Below are 20,841 nucleotides of genomic sequence, written 5' to 3' on the forward strand. Positions count from 1 at the left end.
GAGACTTTTGTAACATCAGCATCATATTTTTGTTTTGGCGAAAAGCAGGTGATTGTGTCTGACATCCTGGTGTGTGTGAGTTACAGAGAGGTGTGAAAGTATGTGAGTGAAGCGGTATCCAGCTGGGGCAGACATGATTCTGCAGGTCACCTGCCCAGTGGACAAAAGAAATAAAATAGTTGTGTTGATGAAATATGAATGATAACATGAAGAGTGTTTGGTGTTTCTCAGCCTGAAGCAACTGCAATGCTACTTTCTGTTTTTAAGGAAGGATAGTTTAAAAAAAAAGAAAGACAGAGATGTGTGTTGTTTAAACAGTGATGAGAATAATGAAAACATGATGAGAGAGGTACATAAAACACACACAAACAGAAAATGCATTAACCATACTAACCCTACATGCATGTATATATACAATGGAACTCATGAAGACCAGACAGCATCTTAAGCATGAGATTCTGTTTGTCATCTTGTCCAAGTCACTAGTAAGATGAAAATGATACATAGAGTAGTGGACTGAATATTATAGGAGCACAGATGTTTGCACCACATAGGGAGAAATCAGAATGCTCATGAGGGGTCTTGAATGAGTGAGCTGAGTGAGCTGATTGTTGAGTTTCTGGTGTGTGAAGAAGTTTTAACATGGCGCACATTTGGTTACATGAGAAGAAACTTATTATGTGATGAGACAACAGGGTTATGCTGTATGTTGTGTGTGGCTGATTGGATGAATGTTTGAGATTAAACTGGTTGATGAATTAGGATTGGTATGATTCCCCCCCTCCCGAGATGAAGAACACGTGTCATGATTTAACAAGGCCTTTCCTTTCTTTTCCTGTCTTTTCTTTTCTTTCTTTTATTGTTTTTATTTTGTTACTTTCATAGTGCACTGAAAGTTTTGTTTAATTTCTCTGTCATCTAAGCAGATCTGAACATTGAATAGGAAGAACTACTACATGTTGTTGCGAACGGTTGCAAAGTGAGTTTCTCCAAAATTAAAATGGGCTCAGGAGAAAGCCACTTATTTGGGACAATTAGGAAGCGAGTCCCTTTTTCTATAAGGATTCAACGAGGAAATCCAGTATAAATTTTTTTCTTTTCGAAAGGTCGTCATTTTGCTGAAGGTGGAAACGAAATGCGACGATAGATTCCGCTATCAGCAAAGAAAGAATTAATGAATTAATGATGAGTGAAAATAAAAAAGATGGGGAACTGACTGACTGATAAAAGCTGACAAAAGCTGACAAGAATTGACTGACTTAACACCACTATGTGAACTTAACCCCCACGCTGATGTGACAAAGGTGTGGATGTATCTCTGTGTGTGTCTCTTATTGCAGGAGCAATAGGAGACCACAGGAGGAAACCTGGGTCACATGACTATGTGAACTCTGCAAATTTAACCTTTTTAGTTGTAATTTTTCTGGGTTTTTGAATTTATCAAGGGTGTTATTCACCACCTTGTGTTGCTCACAGAGCTCACTGTGAGAAAGAGTGTATACACCTGCGCAGCGATAACATTTACATTTCTTTTCTACAGTAGAGGATTAATCATGTGATTTGATCATGTGATTTACAGCAGGACACGCAACTTAATGTTTTTCTACTACAGGATTACTGAGTTTTTGTGTGAAGAAAACTGTGGTTACAGGCTATTTGTTGGTGATGAAATTACACTGTGTTGTTGAGAAAATGTTGTGAATGTTACAGGGGAGAAGTGAATACAGTGTGACACATACTGTGTTTAAAACCAGTGTTACTTCTTTTTACAGCAGAGTGTTAACTTTATGACCTTTTACAGTACCTCTGGAATCTGGATGGCCTACGCCTGACCACCAGTATAATGTTGTTTGTTTTTGTTGTTCTAATGTTTGTTTTTCCTTTAAGAGTGCTTGTAAAGGATTCAGCACAGACAGACAAGTGATAATTGAACAGATGTGCAGTGGTTACAGAATAGTTACATGGGGCTCATTATCTGACCACTATTGAACTTATGGTGAGTGACAAACTTAAGGAAAGTCACTGATTACAATGTGGAATGACGTTGAGATTACAATGATTTGGAGCAAATTATGGAAAAAGTAGGGGTTTAATGAGTTTAGAATAAACCTGCAATGATACTTGTCTCTGTGATGCTGAATACTTTATTACACTTATGAGCTACAGTTGGTTGCAAATGTGAAGTTTGTTTTAACTTAAAGACTTTGTCTTCTAGGATACAGGCTCCGGGTGGAGCTGGGAGTTAAATAAGTTTAACATTTAACCACTGACTAATGTTTTGAAACAGAAAAACTTTAAATAAAATGAAAGAGATTCGACGTTGACGTTGAGGAAGATAACTAAGGTGTACGACGTACTCTGCCTTAAATCATCCGCGGAGTTGGAACATGAGAAACTGAGGGATGAAGGGAGTGTGCCAAGCTCCAAAAGTGACAGCGCAGAGGAGGTCCAGCGATGGACTTGTGGTTCTGTGAACAGCACAAATGCCGGTGACTGTGAAATAACTAACAGCACTTTTCCCAAAAATGAAGCCAGTAACTTACTATCCTAAAAGATTAGCTCTAGTTGCTTATGCTTTACCTCCGTGTGTGAGATCAGTATGTGCAGCAGCTCAAGCTGTACAATGTTCTGGAAAATAGTTTTATTTTACCCTTTTGACACTGTTAGTTCTACACGAAGTAGATGTCTACTACTGCAGACTAAAATTACATTTCTGTCAGCTGCAAGACACTTGTCTTTAATGTTACTGCTACTCTTACAACCGCACATAACCATAAAGCGGTGCACAATTCTGAATCCGTCAACCCTTTTGCCAACGAAGGAAGAGGGCACTTCTCATCAGTGTAGAGAGCACGTGGAGACGGAGTGTAAGCCAAGAAATGACTTAATAGATGTGCCACTTGTTGAGGGAAAGGTTTGGTTTGTTGATGGTTTGAGCTTTACAACAGCAGAGTGACAGGCTAAAATAGGTTTTATTGTAGTAGACAGCAGAGGTGTGGACTCGAGTCACATGACTTGGACTCGAGTCAGACTCGAGTCATTAATTTTATGACTTTAGACTTGACTTGAAAAAATGTTCTAAGACTTGTGACTTGACTTGGACTTTTACACCAATGACTTGGGACTTGAATTGGACTTGAACCGGTTTACTTGAAAAGACTTGATATTTTACCCCAAATATAAAATTTAACATGCATATTATATAGAGATTGAAAATGTGACGTCATTCACGGGTAGAACCGCAAAGGATTCTGGGAACTCGTGGCAAGCGGTACTAGCGCACGCTTTCAATTAAAATCAGTTATACAGCGATAAAAAGAAACACAAAAATGTCAAGAAGCTGTTGTATTATTAACTGCAATAGCCGGTCGCATGACAGCCACGAGAAGCCGACGGGTAAAGAGATCGGTTGTTATCGGATTACGTCGTTGAAGAGAAATTGTTCAAGCCATGTTTCCGAAGTAACAAAGACGCGACTGGATTGCAGCCATTCAAAGACCAAATATAACGTCCCAGAACACTCCAGCTCACAGGTTAGTCTCCTCCAAGCATTTACACGAAGGTCAGTGTTTTTTAGTAGTTAATACGTCATTTTTCTTAGCATAATTGGTGATATAGGTTACAAGCAAGTCTGGCGCTGAACAGAAATTGTCGCGCTATGCTTCTTTGTTTATTGTGCATAAATAGTAAATTATCCTGACACAATATTGTGTTTCGCTTCTGTTATTATGGTACACTGACAAAAACATATACTTTTATTCACAGGATAAAACAGGTTTTTTGTATCACTAATTGCCCAGTACGATTACAGCATACAATATTATTGTCACTGCTACATTTCTGTGATGCTACCAGAAATTATTTCCACTACTAATTAATTACCGTTGAGCTCAAAGGTCCTATTAATAAACGGTTAAGGAATGTGTATTTATGACGACAATTTGTGAGACTGGTAAACTTATGATACGTACGATGGTCTTTCGTTCTACACGGTGCATTTCAAGGTCCTGTACCCATCCGTCGGTAAACTGTACCTGGGCTTGTTGCAGTGACCTGAAGTTACTAAACTTCATGAGTGTATGCACTCACTCCAAGAACCGTATGATTATAAATATGCATATAAATATGCTAAGATGAGATAGCTGACTTCATCTAACTAGCAAATGTTGTCCAGGCTACGTTGGTGATACAGTTTTTTTTAATGTGTATGATATTTTTGTCATGCGATTTTAAAGCTGGTCCTACAACCGCATCCAAGAATAACATGCAGCTTATCTCAGAACTGTCGGTGAAAATTATTCTTGGAGCTAGGTTTAATTGAGCTGCATTTTAAAGAGGTGCAATTTCACAATTTGTGTATATTTTCTAAGTTCACTATTTTGTCATGTGTTGAGAAAAACACAGATTTTAAAATTACACTGTCTAATATTTACATTTAGCATATAACTGCAACATTATTTTTTCGTTTTTTTTTTTTTAAAGACTCGAAAGGACTTGAAATTCAAAGTTTCAGACTTGTGACTTGACTCGGACTTTTACACCAGTGACTTGAGACTCGATTCTGACTTGCCTGACATTACTTGAGACTTGACTTGAGACTTGAGGATAAAGACTTGAGACTTACTTGAGACTTGCAAAACAATGACTTGGTCCCACCTCTGGTAGACAGTGAGAAAGTTATCTGTGCAGGACAATTAGCATGTTTCATATCTGCTCAAGCAGCAGAAATAGTAATTTTTACAGAAGCGTTTAAAGCTGCAGAGAGACAAATTGTGACAATATACACTGATAGCCAATATGCATTTGCTACATTACATTTCTTTGCAGCGCAGTGGGCAAGACAAGGTATGACAGCCTAGAACATGCCAAATTCTTGCAAAATCTGCTGGAAGCAATAATATTGCCCAGTAGAATTGCCATTTGTAATTGTGCAGCACACACATGAGGGAAAGATCCAGTTGCATTAGGGAATGCTTTTGCAGATAAGATTGCAAAAGAGACAGTTTTAGGAGCACATGGCGTTCACATTTTTGCAGTGCAACACCGGCAGACATTGCCTATTATACGAGATGCATTGGCAGACATGCAGGCCCACTGCAGGCCCACCAGCTTGCAGGATGATGTTTATTATCTGTGTGATAAACCAATACTGCCTAAGAATTTATATAGGACTGCTTCTATTTTGAGCCATGGGCCGTGCCATGTCCCAACAGGAGGGATGATGGGAGAAGTAGAGCAACATTTTCATATTCTAGGATTTAATGCTTTAAAAAAAATTGCAGGTCATGTATGATATGTTGCAAGCACAATTCTCAGGGTAATTTGAGACCTAAGAGAGGGAAATTCCCCAGACCCAGTCACCCATTTCAAGTTATTCACAAGGACTTTATAGAGCTGTCCAACTGTAATAACTGTAAGTACTGTCTAGTGATAGTGTGCCCTTTTTCAAAGTGGGAAAGGGAAGCAGATGCCATTCCGGTTGCCAAAAGCAATATGTAAGAATATCGTCCCGGGACATGGGATTCCAGAGACTATTTATAGTGATAATGGCCCACACTTTGTAAATGAAATGATTGGGTTAATGACACAGCATCTAAAACATCATTGTTCATATCACCCACAAAGTGCAGGGTTGTTAGAGAGAACTAATGGGATAGTAAAGCTAAGACTTAGGGAAACAATGGAAGAGACAGGCAGGACATGGTTAGACTGTATAGAATTAGTTAAGATGTGCATGAGGATTACTCCAACATAGAACGGTCTGACACTCTTTGAGATTATATATGGTAGACTATTTAGGGCTCCAGTTTTCAGTAGTGACGATAGAAAAGGAATGTGCTGTGCACCTTCTTGAGCCTGTTGACCCTGAGTGGATTAACAGGAGCGCACTGGTAAATGGTAAATGGCCTGTATTTATATAGCGCTTTACTAGTCCCTAAGGACCCCAAAGCGCTTTACATATCCAGTCATCCACCCATTCACACACTGGTGATGGCAAGCTACATTGTAGCCACAGCCACCCTGGGGCGCACTGACAGAGGCGAGGCTGCCGGACACTGGCGCCACCGGGCCCTCTGACCACCACCAGTAGGCAACGGGTGAAGTGTCTTGCCCAAGGACACAACGACCAAGACTGTCCAAGCCAGGGCTCGAACCGGCAACCTTCCGATTACAAGGTGAACTCCCAAATCTTGAGCCACGATCGCCCCGCCACTGGGACAGAGCAAACCACACCCAGTACCCACATGGGTTTTCAACCAACTACTGGTGGCAGTTTATGAACACAACTGCTCACATAAACAAGAAGACCAATTATTATGCTTGTGATGCCACTGTCTACACATTCTTCTGGGCTGTGGCCAAGGCTGGACTGGGACAAAAAATCGGCCCGGGCATTTTGACTAGAGACCGGCCCACCAGGATAAAGATTGAAAATGTGACGTCATTCAGGGGTAAAACCGCAAAGGATTCTGGGAACTTGTGGCAAGAGGTACTAGCGCACGCAGGCTTTCAATTGAGCTCAGTTACACAGCGATAAAAAGAAACCCAAAAAATGGCAAGAAGCTGTTGTGTTATTAACTGCAATAGCCGGTCGCATGACAGCCACGGGAAGCCGACGGGTAAAGAGATCGTTTTTTTTTATCGGATTACGTCGTTGAAGAGAAATTTTTTAAGCCATGTTTCCGAAGTAAGAGCCGACGGATGGTCTGGATATACCAAATATAACGTCTCAGAACACTCCAGCTCACATGTTAGTCTGCTCCAAGCATTTCCACAGAGGTCAGTCTTCTGTTGTAGTTAATACGTCATTTTTTAAACATAATTGGTGATATAGGTTACAAGCAAGTCTGGCGCTGAACAGAAATTGTCGCTATGCTCCTTTATTTATTGTGCATAAATAGTGAATTGTCCTGACACAATATTGCGTTTCGCTTCTGTTATTATGGTACATTGACAAAAACATATACTTTTATTCACAGGATAAAACAGTTGTTTTGTATCACTAATTGTCCAGTACGATTACAGCATACAATATTATTGTCACTGCTACATTTCTGTAATGCTACCAGAAATTATTTCCATTACTAATTAATTGCGGTTGAGCTCAAAGGTTATATTAATAAACGGTTAACGAATGTGTATTTATGACGACGATTTGTGAGACTGGTAAACTTACCTTTGTTCGTACGATGGTCTTTCATTCTACACGGTGCATTTCAAGGTCCTGTACCCATCCGTCGGTAAACTGTACCTGGGCTTGTTGCAGTGACCTGAAGTTACTAAACTTCATGAGTGTATGCACTCACTCCAAGAACCATATAATTATAAATCTGAGCGTGGTGAAAGTTGGGCAGCACGCTAACGTCTTTGGTCCACTCTGTGTGCTCGTAAGGGTCTGACCCTTTCACTCCTTTGATTTTTTCCTCGTATCTTTTCTTTGTCTTTTCGTCGAGTCTGTCTTTGTACGGACCGGCATTGTTCTCCTTTTGTTTTGTACATTCCTTTTTTGTGCGGCAAAGAAAAAACAAGAAGGCATTGAAACCGGAGAATGAACGTTTTGCGGTGCTGCAAATGCTTGCATTTGATGCGGTCGTTGGATTGTTTTGCCACGAGTTCCCGGCATGCAATGCGTGAAAATCACGTGATTGTTAAACAAGCGGGAGGGTGCATCCGGCCTCCTCGGCTGTAATTGGTCCAGCCCAGAGTCGATCATGACTAATTGGCCAATCCAACACCTTTCATTATATATACCCTGAAAAAAAAAAATCCATCGGCCCATAAAAACAAAAAATTGCCAGCGGCCCACCGGGCAAATGCCCGGTATGCCCGATGGCCAGTCCAGCTATGGCTGTGGCCATATAGCATCACAGAGAGCGAGATAGTTTGTTTGCTTGCCTTAGCAACACACCCAGTACAAGGCTCTAGAGTGCGACCAATTTGGTCGCAAATGCGACCAAATTTTTCAGTGGTGCGACTAAAAAAAAATATTTGGTTGCACCTGTGCGACCAACTGTTCGGATAGCAAAAAAAAAAAAAATCTGCAACCTTCCCTGTGGTCAACAACAGACACACATTTTGCCCCTATCGTGGACTAAACCAATCAGAGATAGTCAGAGGCGGGACCTCTCTGATTGACCGTGGTCCAGTTGAAAGTGCAGGTGGAAGTGGGAGGTGAGTAGCTTGAATAAAGCGATATCAATTCATTAAATCCTGAATCGACTTTTAAATATAACTGTGTTTTGCCAGAAACGCCAGATTCTCAGATTAAAGCTCACAAAACCATTTCAACAACAACCAAACAGCAAATGAGAGCAGGTACACGGATTCCACACAAAGACGTAAAGACAGAACGGACAGACGCAACTTTGTCTTTCTCGGCTTTCTCACCCGACGGCCTGTAGACGGACACACAGTCGGAGCTTAGCGATCCTGATGCGTCCGGTCCACGCTGTGTTTACGTCTTTTTGCGCTGATTCTGAGCTGCAGGTTTTGTCTCTCTCCAACCAAAATTTACCGAGCCAACAGCAAAAGAAGCAGCAAACTGCGCTTCACATTTGATCAATGTCGTCATGAATTTTGCTGTTTTGCTTCCACGACTTCATGCACAGCTAGCTCTCGCTCTATCTCTCTCTGTACTTCAAGAACACATTCCCGTCTCCAATCTCTGTTTTCTGTATTATTCATTCGCTTATTACCCACCAGTCTACCGTTGTTTACAGCGCTGTGGCTGCTGTCTTTTTCTCTTCTTGTTTTCACTTAAATGACCTCAGACAAGAAAGCCTATTTTTTCTGTTATTCAATACTGAAGAAATTTAAACTTTATACGCAGAACATTGTAGAATATTTTTAAGGTTATCTGCTATAAAAAGCCAGACCAGGAAAATCTCCTTCATGTTTTTCTGTGTTTTATTCTCAGTTACTTTCACACAAAGGCATCTGCTGTGATGTTCACAATTCTGAAGAAGTCAGTACTGATAAATGATCAGAATTATAATATTTCTGACTGTCTGAGGCTAAGTTGAATTGAATCGGGACTTTGAAAACCAGAATCGAATGGATTATAGAAATCAGTGATGATACCCAGCCCTAGAGAGCAGCCTAGGCACGACAGAAGTGGATGTAGCTGTAATAGGAAAAGAACTGTTGCTAACTTTTCTGTTAAGTTAAGGCCTGATCCTTCTGAAATTCATAGCCAGTGCTCTGACACGGTGTCATCAATCTTTGAATGCTGAAAAAGCACAGTGTATCCAGAAAATACAGGGTGGGCCATATAAATGGCCCACCCTGTATATAGCGCCAAATCACAGCAACAGTTGCCTCAAAGTACTTTATAGTGCAAGATACCATCATATTTTGGTGAATATAGACGTAAACACATGAAATATTTCCTCTGCTTATTATGTCTGGCGTCAGTTCTCGATTTTTTGAGCATAATAGCTTGCTAAATCCCTGAATGAAAATGCATGTTAAAGGTAATAATCATTTCTAAATCATAAGGTAACTATCTTTACATATCTGTTTGAACAAGGCAAAATTCAATTAAAATTCACATATTAAAATTTACAGCCTCTCTTTAGCTTTAATGTCATAAGCATTCACGTCAGTAAGACTTGTCAGTGCCACCCTGGGTAAAGATGTCAAGGTGAGCTTTCTGACTCACAGACGTAAATGGCCTCCCATTGTGTTTCAAAACTGTCTTCATGTGGTGCTTTTTTATTCAAAGAGCCTTCAGAGACTTTACATCATTGCCAAAAATGGCACCAGATGCATATGGCATATGCACTCATTCTGAAGCGGTCCTTCATACGGTCTCCCCTCTCTAGACAATGAATTATGATGCAGACATGTAAAGCAAGCAAGGATCTGACTGAATCACTCACTTAAGCTTCAGATTAGCATACTTGAAATGGCTTTAAATTTATTACTACATCCAGCTTCACAGAAAAAAAAGCTTCCTATGCTTACATTTTGGCTCTACATTGTGTAAATAACCAGTGTAGTGAAATGTAATGAAATTACTCAATGAAATAAAATGACTCAAGCAATCCACTAATGTTAATGTCAAATGTGGTGGTCGGAGGGCCCGGTGGCGCCAGTGTCCGGCAGCCTCGCCTCAGTCAGTGTGCTCTAGGGCAGCTGCGGCTACAGTGTAGCCAGTGTGTGAATGTGTGTGTGAATGGGTGGATGACTGAATGTAGTGTAAAGCGCTTTGGGGTCCATAGAGACTAAGTAAAGCGCTATACAAATACAGGCCTTTTTTTTAACCATTTAATAAATGAGAGTCCACAGAGACATAATTTAGATACCCAAAACTAACAAAGTAGCTACACAAAGTCAGGTTTATCCATTAAAGCTGATTTTACTTTTCTGTTTATTTTTGAACTTCTTAGTTTTCATTTTTTAAAATGTTTGGTCTTTTTTCACTATGATGATTTTCCCTCATCACCACATTCAAACATTCTCATTTCTTGTATGCTTATGATTATGGTCATGATTCTTGTTGAATCCCTAGCTATTACTGTTCCAGTGACACTGGCTGGCGATACCCTGTTAACCAACAGCTTTTAGCACAAGGAATATTTCCCGAAACGATTGCATGTGGTTGCTCAAGACGTCTGGCAGTCGATGTGAAATCGACAGCTAAAGACTCAGTAATAGGGACCTAGAGATTGTTTAAGTGAGTATTTTTTTCTGGAGGTCACCATGGGGTTGCTAGCTGGTCTTCAGGCCTATGTGACTAGGTTTTTTTCCTGTTAGCTTCCAAACTGAAGGTAAGAAATAAAGTCATAACATGCTTAAAACTAGCTTAAATAGCTACTACAGACTATGTACAAAAGAAAACATAAGAATATGGAGAATAAAGCTAAAGCATAAGTGCCTTATAACTGAATTATGTCTAAACAGAGATGTACCTGTTAGAAAAGAAGACCGACTGTGCAGATGGTTTATGGGAATTTACCATTTGGCTTACTTGATCCTTAGCCCCAGTTAAACCTTTTCTGATTATTATTGCTAGGTTAAAGTCTTAGTGGATAATGTTTGGATCTTCAGAGTCAAAAGAGATGGCAATGTTAGTTTTGTACTGTCTCAGTGTGGAGTGTCCTTTGGTTTCACAGTGAAGAGCCACCCTCAATTTATCACACCCTCTTTCAAAACACTAAAACACTTTAAGACAGAGGACTGAAGTGAACTACTATGCGAGAACTATTTCTATCATTGAAATTTATGGCTTCCACAATTTGAACACAGTTCAGCTTTTACATCTCTAGTCTGTCCTACTGGTGTTAGGGAAAAGTGTTAAAAGGTTACTTTAATTAAACAATCTTCTTTATATCTGGACATGTTGGAATTGTGTAACTAACTTCATAATATTCATTCTTTTACATTTATATTTTCTGTCAAACTGGGGCCTAACATGGAGGCTACATTAGCTTTAGAAAGCTGCAAATGTAATTTTAATGATTTTGTCCATTTTATATTAAAGAAAACAGTGAATACTCAGTAGCTGATATATAGACTCACGAATCCACACGTTGCATGGTTCTGTCATTCTGCACCATTTTGGCTTTGATAAATACACCACAAGATTTTAGAAAATTAACTTACAGTTTGATATTTATGTCCAGTGCTCAGAGCAGAAGTAATTATCTGGTTAATAGTTGTGTAATTCTGGCAGGTGAACCAACTGTGGGTCAGCGTTTAAAACCTCCCCACGTGTTAATATGTTGTGGTATTTTCCCCCATTTTAGATTTCTTTTCACTCAGTTACAGAATGGTAAATGGCCTGTATTTGTATAGCGCTTTACTTGGTCCCTAAGGACCCCAAAGCGCTTTACACATTCAGTCATCCACCCATTCACGCACGCATTCACACACTGGTGATGGCAAGCTACATTGTAGCCACATCCACCCTGGGGTGCACTGACAGAGGCCGGACACTGGCGCCACCGGGCCCTCTGACCACCACCAGTAGGCAACGGGTGAAGTAAATAACCGAGACTGTCCAAACCGGGGCTCGAACCCGGCAACCTTCGGGCAACCTTCTGATTACAAGACGAACTGCCAAATCTTGAGCCAAATCTTGTGTTCATTGCAATGGCTGCCGACAAATCACAAAAGAAAATCGGTGTCGATATTCCAGAAATAAAATCATTTGTGTGGCTTAAATGCTCATTGTTGGCTGTTTTTTGCTGCAGACAGGAAGGAAAAAATCTGTCTGTGACATCATTTCTTGACACACATATTCTCTAAAGGTGTGAAAGCTTGTGCTGGTGCTCACAAACACCAGCTACTATCTATGTGTGCTGTTGCTGTTTATATATTGCAGTTATCTGGGCATTATCGACTTAGTATTTCAGCAGCAGTAATAGATAAATGTTGTGGGTTCTGAGGAGAGTCTTATAGCAGAAAGCCGCCAAGATTAAGCAGCATTACACACATAATGGAAATGTCTGATATACACTCAGTGCATATGCTCCTTTATCGGGTCAGTAAAATATTTAACAGGCCTGGTTCTCTCTGTGTTGCCAGATTTTGTATTTTGGTTTTTCTTTGTTTCTGTTCCCCCTGATCTTTGGTTGTTTTACCTTCTGTCTTTGTGGTTGAGGAACTGTAAGCAGCGACCCCAGAACTGTGTATATTTGCAGTAACATGACTCAGGAAAGGTGATTTAGTGCTTCATTTATTATCTCTTGTTGCGGAGGACACACTGAAGCATCTCTTATGAACATGAAGGAGGTAATGCAGTCCCACAATTCATAACATCAATTAATACTCAACAGTAAATCACAAAAAGTGTTGCAAGTCGTGCCACTCTGCCGCTGAGGTTTTGAACCTTCAGCAGCAGGTAACATTAAACCCACAGGTGTACCTTGAACATTGAAAAATTTGAAAAAGCAGTTGCTCCCTAAACCTAATAATTGGTTGGGCTTCAGTCAAGCGTTTATGATAACTGTCAGTGAGTCTTTCCTCTGACTGTGAAGGAACTATGGCCCACTTTTCTTTGCACATTTCTTTTAAGTCACACTGGTTTTCAAGCAGGAATAAACCGTTTAAAGTTACACCAAAGCATCTTAATTGGATATAACTCCGGACTTTGACTAGACCACTCCAAAAGATGAATTTTGTTTTATTTTTTTTAGCCATTCATGTGTTTTGGTGTACTACATGTACTTGAGCTGTCAGACATTCTCCCTCAGGATGTTGTGGTAGAAAGAAGAACTCTTAATCTCAGCAGGTTATCCTGAAGCAGCAAAGCAGACCCAGACCATCACACCACCATGTTTGACTGTTGGTATGATCTCCTTTTTATGAAATGCTATGTTAGTTTTATGCCAGATGTAACGAGACTCAAACCTTCCAAAAAGTTCAACGTTTTGCCAACTATTTTCCCCAAAGTCTTGGGGTTCCTCAAGATGATCAGCAAATGTGAGACAAGCTTTTTTGTTCTTTTTATCTCATGGATACCATTTTTGTCCAGTGAACACTCAGTCTAACTGAGACTGAGAATTTCCAAGCATAATTGTGGTTGGTCACAGTTAACTCATAATTTAACAAGACTGGGGCTATTTCACAGGGTGAGGTAGGTTTGAATAGCCGCTTTTCTTTAAAAAGTCTTGATGCATGCTCAATCATCCAGGTAAGTAAATCCTAAAAGGTTGATTCTGTTCATCTGGACGTAGCGTTTTCAGTGGGAGAAACGTTTCATCACTCATCCAAGTGACTTCTTCAGTCTCAGCTGATTGCACGTTTCCCCAACCTTATAAACAGTACATTGCACAATGATACTTGATAATTAGACATCAGGGAAACCAAATAACCTCTGGCTAAATGGATGGCACAACACAGAAGAGCTATCTCGTCAGGCCAGGACTCTGCAGTCTATTTACACCTACAGGCCAGTGGACACTCTTTCAATGATGAGGATGTACACATCCTGAATGGGGAGAAACCCTGGTTTGAGTGCAGAGTCAAGGAGGCCATTTACGTGAAAAGGGAAAGACCATCTCTGAATCGAGGAGGGGGCCTAAGCGTACATCTTTCGCCATCTTAAAATGCTGTGATTGTAGCCATTCCCCAACTCGCTGTGAATGGTACTCATGGCCATTGATCAGTGGTCTTTGATCAGTGGTTGTTGATCAATGGTCATGACGATTTGCATATTAATGATCAACCTTTTAGGATTTCCTTTAAAACCTGAAATGATCCTTTAAAAACTGCACTTTGAATTTACTTGGGTATCTTTGACTAATATTATAATTTGCTGATCTACATATGAAAAGTTTACAATAATAGCCATAGCTTCATTAATCATTAAGCATGATCATTAATCAAGTTCAACTTTAGTCACAAAAAGCCCAAATAAATGGCAGGATTTACACTGGATCATCTCTACATGAAGGTAGAGAAGGAAAGAAGATACGACGAACAAATAATCTAGAAATAAATATGAAATCTTTTTTACTTTGACCTTGTGAGAACCTATGGACTAAACACATCTTTTTTTTTTTTGACTATTTCATTTATTTTTCAGCTTCTGCAATTCCCTGAATGTTTCTACCCGTTTCTCATTTCCCAATCATCGCTATAGTCTTTTCCTTCTTTGACAGATTATCTGTGGTTTTTCTCTTCTCAGTATTTGGTACTTTTGTTGTCATTTGTATTCTCTGTGAAACTTCTTATAGGTTCTTGCTTTGTACTGTATGTGAGTCTGTGCTTGTGTGCCAGTGTTTCCAAATATGATTTCAAATATCCAGTTATTTAAGCTCCTGTTTTGTTGACAAAGCAGCTCTCCAGTCACTAACATTCGTGTATAATCAGTCTCGGCTGGCAGTTTTGTAGCATTACTCTAAAATTCTACACTTCCTACAAACTCAAATGCCATTAAAATACAGCTTCACTGAGATGAAAGCCATCTCCACAAATCAGATTAATGAGCACAGTCGTAGTTCTGAAAAAAAAAAGCTGGAGGTTTGTTTCTTGCTCGCAGCTGTTTTCCTCCACCTGAGTTGACCACATTCCTAAAGGAGGAGCATTTCCAATGCCAGCACGTTTTACAGTTCATAATGGTTGTTATGGCCTCGTATTTGGGTGTATTTGAGTTTCTCCGACTTGTTAGTTTTGTTGATATTTGTAAAAAAATAAAATAAAATACATTGAATATATAGAGCACTTAGTAGCTGTGTGGTTAGTAAAATGTTCTTTTTGTAGTAGTTTAGAAGCTTAGTTAGAGACTCATTTGATCACATTTCCTGCTGCAGAAGTTCACGATTGATTATGGAACTTCTTTTGTTGATATTAACAGACTTCCTCACTGAGATTTGGTTCACACTGTGGAACAGGCCTTTCTAGAAAGAGTGGTCGAGTAACACAGGATGTTATGTCTAGATTTCTACTGGAGCTGCGACATGACACTTACCAGATCGACTCCTTGACAGAGTCATTCTGCTCAGAGGGCCCGAGCAGGCTCTTATTTCTAAGTGATGAATGACGCTTTAGGGAAAGGAAGCTGCAATATATCACCTAACTGACATACAAGCAAAATCAATAAAACCTTACTCAGTGGAGGTCACAGCTGCACTGACAAATTACACACAGTAATTTATATATACAGGTTAATGTGTGTGTGTGCATGTGTGTCTTTAAATGCATAATAATTAATGAATATGGAATACATTTTTAACACATGGGAACAAATGGATGCATGCCTGTTGTTCAATAGTAGCGTTCATATAAATATAAATATAAATACATAAATAAATATATCTATATATAGATATATAGATAGATAACTTTATAGATATATATGGAAGGAAGGTCAGCTGTTTTTTGACTTTTCTTGCTAACAGAGGCAAAAGATTACTGGAGGTAACAGGAGGACAACTCCAGACTGCTTCACTGTCACTAATGACAGGCTCATGTCGTGCAATTTTACAATGCCCAAAACATGCTGTAGCATGTTAAGGGGGAATAGTTTGTAAGCTGTCAGTGAAAGCATGCAGTAACATCTATTAATACCCACCTATGAGACCTTGCATACTAATTCCCACTGACTGCAAAGTCAAAGCGTTGGGCTTTAATCACAAGTGTCATTTACAGTCTTGTTAGCTCAGCTTAGTAACTGTTTTCTCACTCAGCTCCGGCATGTCACTGATTATGGTTTCATTAAAAAAAATAATAAGTGTAGCAGGCACCCCATCATGAACAATGAAATTGCTGTTGTGATGTTCATAATAAGCTATATTTCCATGGAGAAATGTGGGAGAATATGGGGACGGCAGTGGCAGACTGGCACCGAAGCAGAGTAAACATCGCTGCTGATGAGCTGAGAGGGTGCCATCAGTGGGGCTGCGATCAGCCTGTGTTTGTGTGTCATTGTGTGGGTGTTTTTCTGTGTTAACATTTGTAGAATCTACCTGTGTTATTGGCATCATATGTGGTATTGGACAGTCATCCCACTAGGATTACAAGAAGACAAGCAGGAGAAACTGCAGGTCACTGGGGTGGTGTAAAGTGGGGATTCGTCCTTTTTAGATATGCTGTGTTTATCCAGCTTTGGCTAAAGCACCTTCTGAAGTTTGTATAACACAGCAAGGTGTCCGTGTGTGCAGAGAGAAGATTAACAGGCGCATTTGCACAACAATACATTTCTTTGCCTTTTCTTTGATCTCAGATCACGGGGTGAGGGGAAATGCATTTGGAGCACTTCGACAGAAGTGACAGCTTTTGCTGTTTCCTCTGCTCAGGCAATGCATAAATATGGTGTTAAAATGATTCATGTTAATGTTCACTCACTGCCTTGATATGAAAGCTCTTTGGTCCTATTTTAGCAACCAGAGGAAACATGATAATTGGAGGAAAGGGTGCTGACTGGTCATGCCTGAATGAACTGCCTGACCAGGCTCACATAGTAGTAGTAAACCATTTGAAGAGCCTGTTTTAACCTTCTTTAACTTGCAGCATCTCTCATCCAAATATCTGCCACACATCTTGTCAAACCTCTGCAGCACTCACACAGTTTCATATAATACATGATGAGAGTACTCAAATCTGCCAGTGGATAACATCAGGCATTAGTTCAAGCAGACCACAAAGTCAAGCACAGCACCAATCTCAACAGGTGAGCTCATCTCAACACCAAGCCATTGGCCGGTGGGTCCATCCAATCCAAATCTCAGATAGGGCACAATATTTAAGCTGCTGCACCCTGCCCACAGTTGTTGCTGCCCATCTGCGATCCACTCTGAAACACAAATCCACCCCAGCTCCTCCTTTCATGTTTTTCTGACTTAATATCATTTAGTACTCTGTTTACTACTAGGTTTTTGCAGCTTTTAGTGATATTATTTTTCTGTTTAAATGCTGTTTCACTTAAGGTCCACATCTACTTCTCTAAGGGTGTGTTGTTTGGGTTTTGCCTTCTGTCTTCAGAAGAATAAACACAGTCTGATGCTAAAAGATTTTGGCACTAAAGGCTCTTTGAAATCAGCCTAAACTGGAAAATACAGATAATTTAGGGAGCCAGTCGGTAACCCGGACTTCCAACAGTATGATTAGGATGTGAAAACTTCAGCAGAAAACAATAGTTGCTTCCATCAAACTTCTCCATAAGACAGACTTAAGTAATTAAAAGATATTCAACTAACTAATTAGTTTCCACCATTTAACTAACAAAAACTCCAAAGTTTCTGACCTACACATTTGAAGTGATATTCTTGCATTTATTAGTATTTTAAATTAGCCATTAAATCATAACTGTCATGGTCCTGGGCCGTGTTGGCCCAGTATTCTTAGTTCTCTTGTATTTTTGTATTCAGTTCCCTGTTTAGGTTCTGTTTCCTGAGTTGCCCTGTTATGTTGTTCCCTGTGTGCTTTCCCTTTGTGACTCTCACCCCCTGTGTGCCCCTCTATGTATTCATGAGCCCTTGTCCCCTTTCGTGTTTTATTCCATGTTTTCCCCAGCCTGTTATGTCTGTGTTCTCCCCGTGCTCTCTCCTCCTGTCTGAACCTCTGTACTTCCTGTTTGACTCTGCCCGTCTCCCGTCAGTGTTATGTTCACCCCGCCCTGTCTCGTTATGGTTATCTGTGTCAGCTGTGTTCCCCGTGTGTTCCCACTTTCCTCGTTAACCCTCTGTGTATTTCTGTCTGCGTCTCCCTCTGTTCGGCGTCGCGTTCTCCCTCATGTTGTGTGTTATTCTCCCCGTGGTTCCTGGTACATCTCATGTTTAGTTTTTCCAGTTTAGTTCAGTACTGTTTTGTGTTTCACCATTAAGCCAGCATTAAAACTGTGATCTGTAAGTTTATCCCCATGTCTGTGAGTCTGCATCTTGGGTCCTTCTCCTGCCTGCCACACAACGAATCATGACAATAACTTCATGTTTGTTATTGTATTATTGAGTAAAATACCTATTCCTCTTTTTGCCAATTGTCATAAAACCTAAAAGCAGCCTGGTTTATAAAAATGTGACAGTAATAGGCTGTAGCAGTGCATTAAAACTGGTTAAATGTGTAAATGTGTAGTGTCTGCCAGGCAGATGTTTCTTCCAAATGTTCCCCAGTAAAGAGAACATTAATGAAAAGGTGTTTTTGCTGCATGAGAGACAATGACCACTTTTAAATAAAAAAATAAAATAAAATACATTTTTACAATAAGAGAGAAGACTTTGACTCCACATGACTGAATTAGAAACCTCAGGAGTAAAATTTCCTTGAATGCTGATAATAACTCTATTTTGAATTCTGTGTGACCCTCTGGCTTAACTCTCTTAATCTGTCGCATTTCAGATAACAAAATAAAAAATAAATCAAGTCCACATTTGGCTACTTAAGTTGATGACTGAACAGGCTCTTTCATTTATAGAATTGAGGCTGGCTTTTAGACAAGCTGGAATCAATAGCTCAGCAAGGGCACTTGTCCAAAATGCACCACATGCAGTCAGTCTTCTGTGGTTTAATAAACAGCCAAATGAGGCCGTAGGTTCTGTTTACATTAGGCTTTTGAGTCAGCTCTTCCTTTTTGTTGTCCCACAGGCGGTTTGTCTGAGTGCCGTCACTTGACTTACTTTGAAAGCTTTAATCATTTTCACTGAATACACACAAATTTCACAAACCTCCCAAATTTGTTGTTGATGGGAAAATAATTAGCTAGGCTTGTTGACTTGAATAGCTGCTTGCCAGAGAGACTCACTCACATCTTTTTGAAGTCAAACACAGTGTATTCTGGCCAGTCGATGTAACACACCACACGGCCAGGGACCTCAGCCGTGTTGGAATAGTAGTACTGAGGAAAAGCCAGGAGCAGAGCCAGAACCCAGATCACACCCACCACCACCTTGGTCTCTGTGGAGGACATGCGCTGCTGCAGAGGGTGGATGATGGCCATGTACCTGCAGGGACACAAATGCTTCATGGTTTACATGAAAGAAGAATATAGGACAGAATAAAGAGCTTTACAGATAGAAGATTTTTTTTTTTTTTAGCATGGGATCACAAGTTATTTAAGTCCTTGACGTGGGCAAAGAGTAAAAACACTCACAGAAATAGAGTTTCTTGAGAATAACTTGAACATGACCTCTGGGATGTGAATATTCACACGTACTTGCCCACTCAGCACCAGTAAAAACATGACCTTTTTTCTTTCATATTTACAGGTTGAAAATCACATGACGTTTTCATTTGTTCAAAAATTATTTAGACTTTGAAGATGATTTTTTTCTGCACGGGATCGTGAAACTATGCTCCCTAGAGAGTAGGGCTGCTACGATTAGTGGTCTAGTCACGATTACGTCGACAATCAAAATCATTGACGACTGATTTTATAGTCGACGCGTCGATTGAAGCTTTGTAAGATCACAAAAGACGCATGAATAAGTAGTAGGATTTAAGAGTGTAATAACGGACTGAAACAGAAGATGGCAGCACTGCATGTACAAGGATGCCAGCTGCCGTTAAACCCCGAAGAAGAAGAAGTAGCTCTGTCCCAGAATTCATAGCGCAGCCCAGCTCAGTTTCCAATAATGGCGGCAGCTGGTTAGTTTTAATGTTACTCTTATTATTCTTTCTGGTTCACAAAATAAAGTTTAACATATTTTCAAGCAAGAATGTAGCTGTGTAAACCTCAAATATCTGCTCAGTTTATCAAGACACCACATATTTTCAAAAGCGCTCCGACATCTGTTACCCACTAGCTCGATAGCTAGCCGGGGGCAAAGCTCACTAGAGCCGGTGAGAACCCCGGACTCCGGGCAAATCGTTTTCAAACCCACCACTGTCTTTCGCTACTCAGGTTAAACATATATAAGTCACTTAGATAACTTAAAAATTTTATTGTTTGGCTTTTTTTTAGTATTTTATTTATTCCTGAGTAAATCTGTTTGGCTGAGATTAAAGTTATAGTTTTTACACAGCTAAATAAACGTCAAGCAGACAACTGATTATCAGAAGTGTGAGATGCTGGAGAATATACTCCGGTGTCCTGTTATATTTTAGATAGCAAGGAGTTTATTAAACTTCACCGAAACAATCTGCAAATTTCATTAAAATTTAATAAAATGGTAAATGGCCTGTATTTATATAGCGCTTTACTAGTCCCTAAGGACCCCAAAGCGCTTTACATATCCAGCCATATCCAGTCATCTACCCATTCACACACAGGTGATGGCAAGCTACATTGTAGCCACCTTGGGGCGCACTGACAGAGGCACCGGGCCCTCTGACCACCACCAGTAGGCAACGGGTGAAGTGTCTTGCCCAAGGACACAACAACGAGACTGTCCAAGCCGGGGGTCGAACCGGCAACCTTCCGATTACAAGGCGAACTCCCAACTCTTGAGCCACGATTGC

General features: G+C 40.1%; 2 protein-coding genes across 6 annotated transcripts in view; both read right to left on the reverse strand.

Moving 5' to 3' along the window:
* Positions 1-20,841, reverse strand: part of LOC145432300 (ATP-dependent RNA helicase DDX54-like) — a 318,477-nt gene that overhangs the window by 265,869 nt on the left and 31,767 nt on the right. The gene's annotated exons all lie outside the window — the stretch shown is intronic.
* tacr1a (tachykinin receptor 1a) overlaps positions 1-20,841 on the reverse strand; it is a 49,591-nt gene that overhangs the window by 9,966 nt on the left and 18,784 nt on the right. For both annotated transcript variants that reach the window (XM_026186895.2, XM_026186896.2), the window contains exon 2: positions 19,191-19,385. In XM_026186895.2, coding sequence (XP_026042680.1) covers positions 19,191-19,385 — 195 coding nt within the window. The remainder of the gene's footprint in view (positions 1-19,190; positions 19,386-20,841) is intronic.

Source organism: Astatotilapia calliptera, chromosome 12, assembly GCF_964374335.1.
Source record: "Astatotilapia calliptera chromosome 12, fAstCal68.1, whole genome shotgun sequence".
NCBI lineage: Eukaryota > Metazoa > Chordata > Actinopteri > Cichliformes > Cichlidae > Astatotilapia > Astatotilapia calliptera.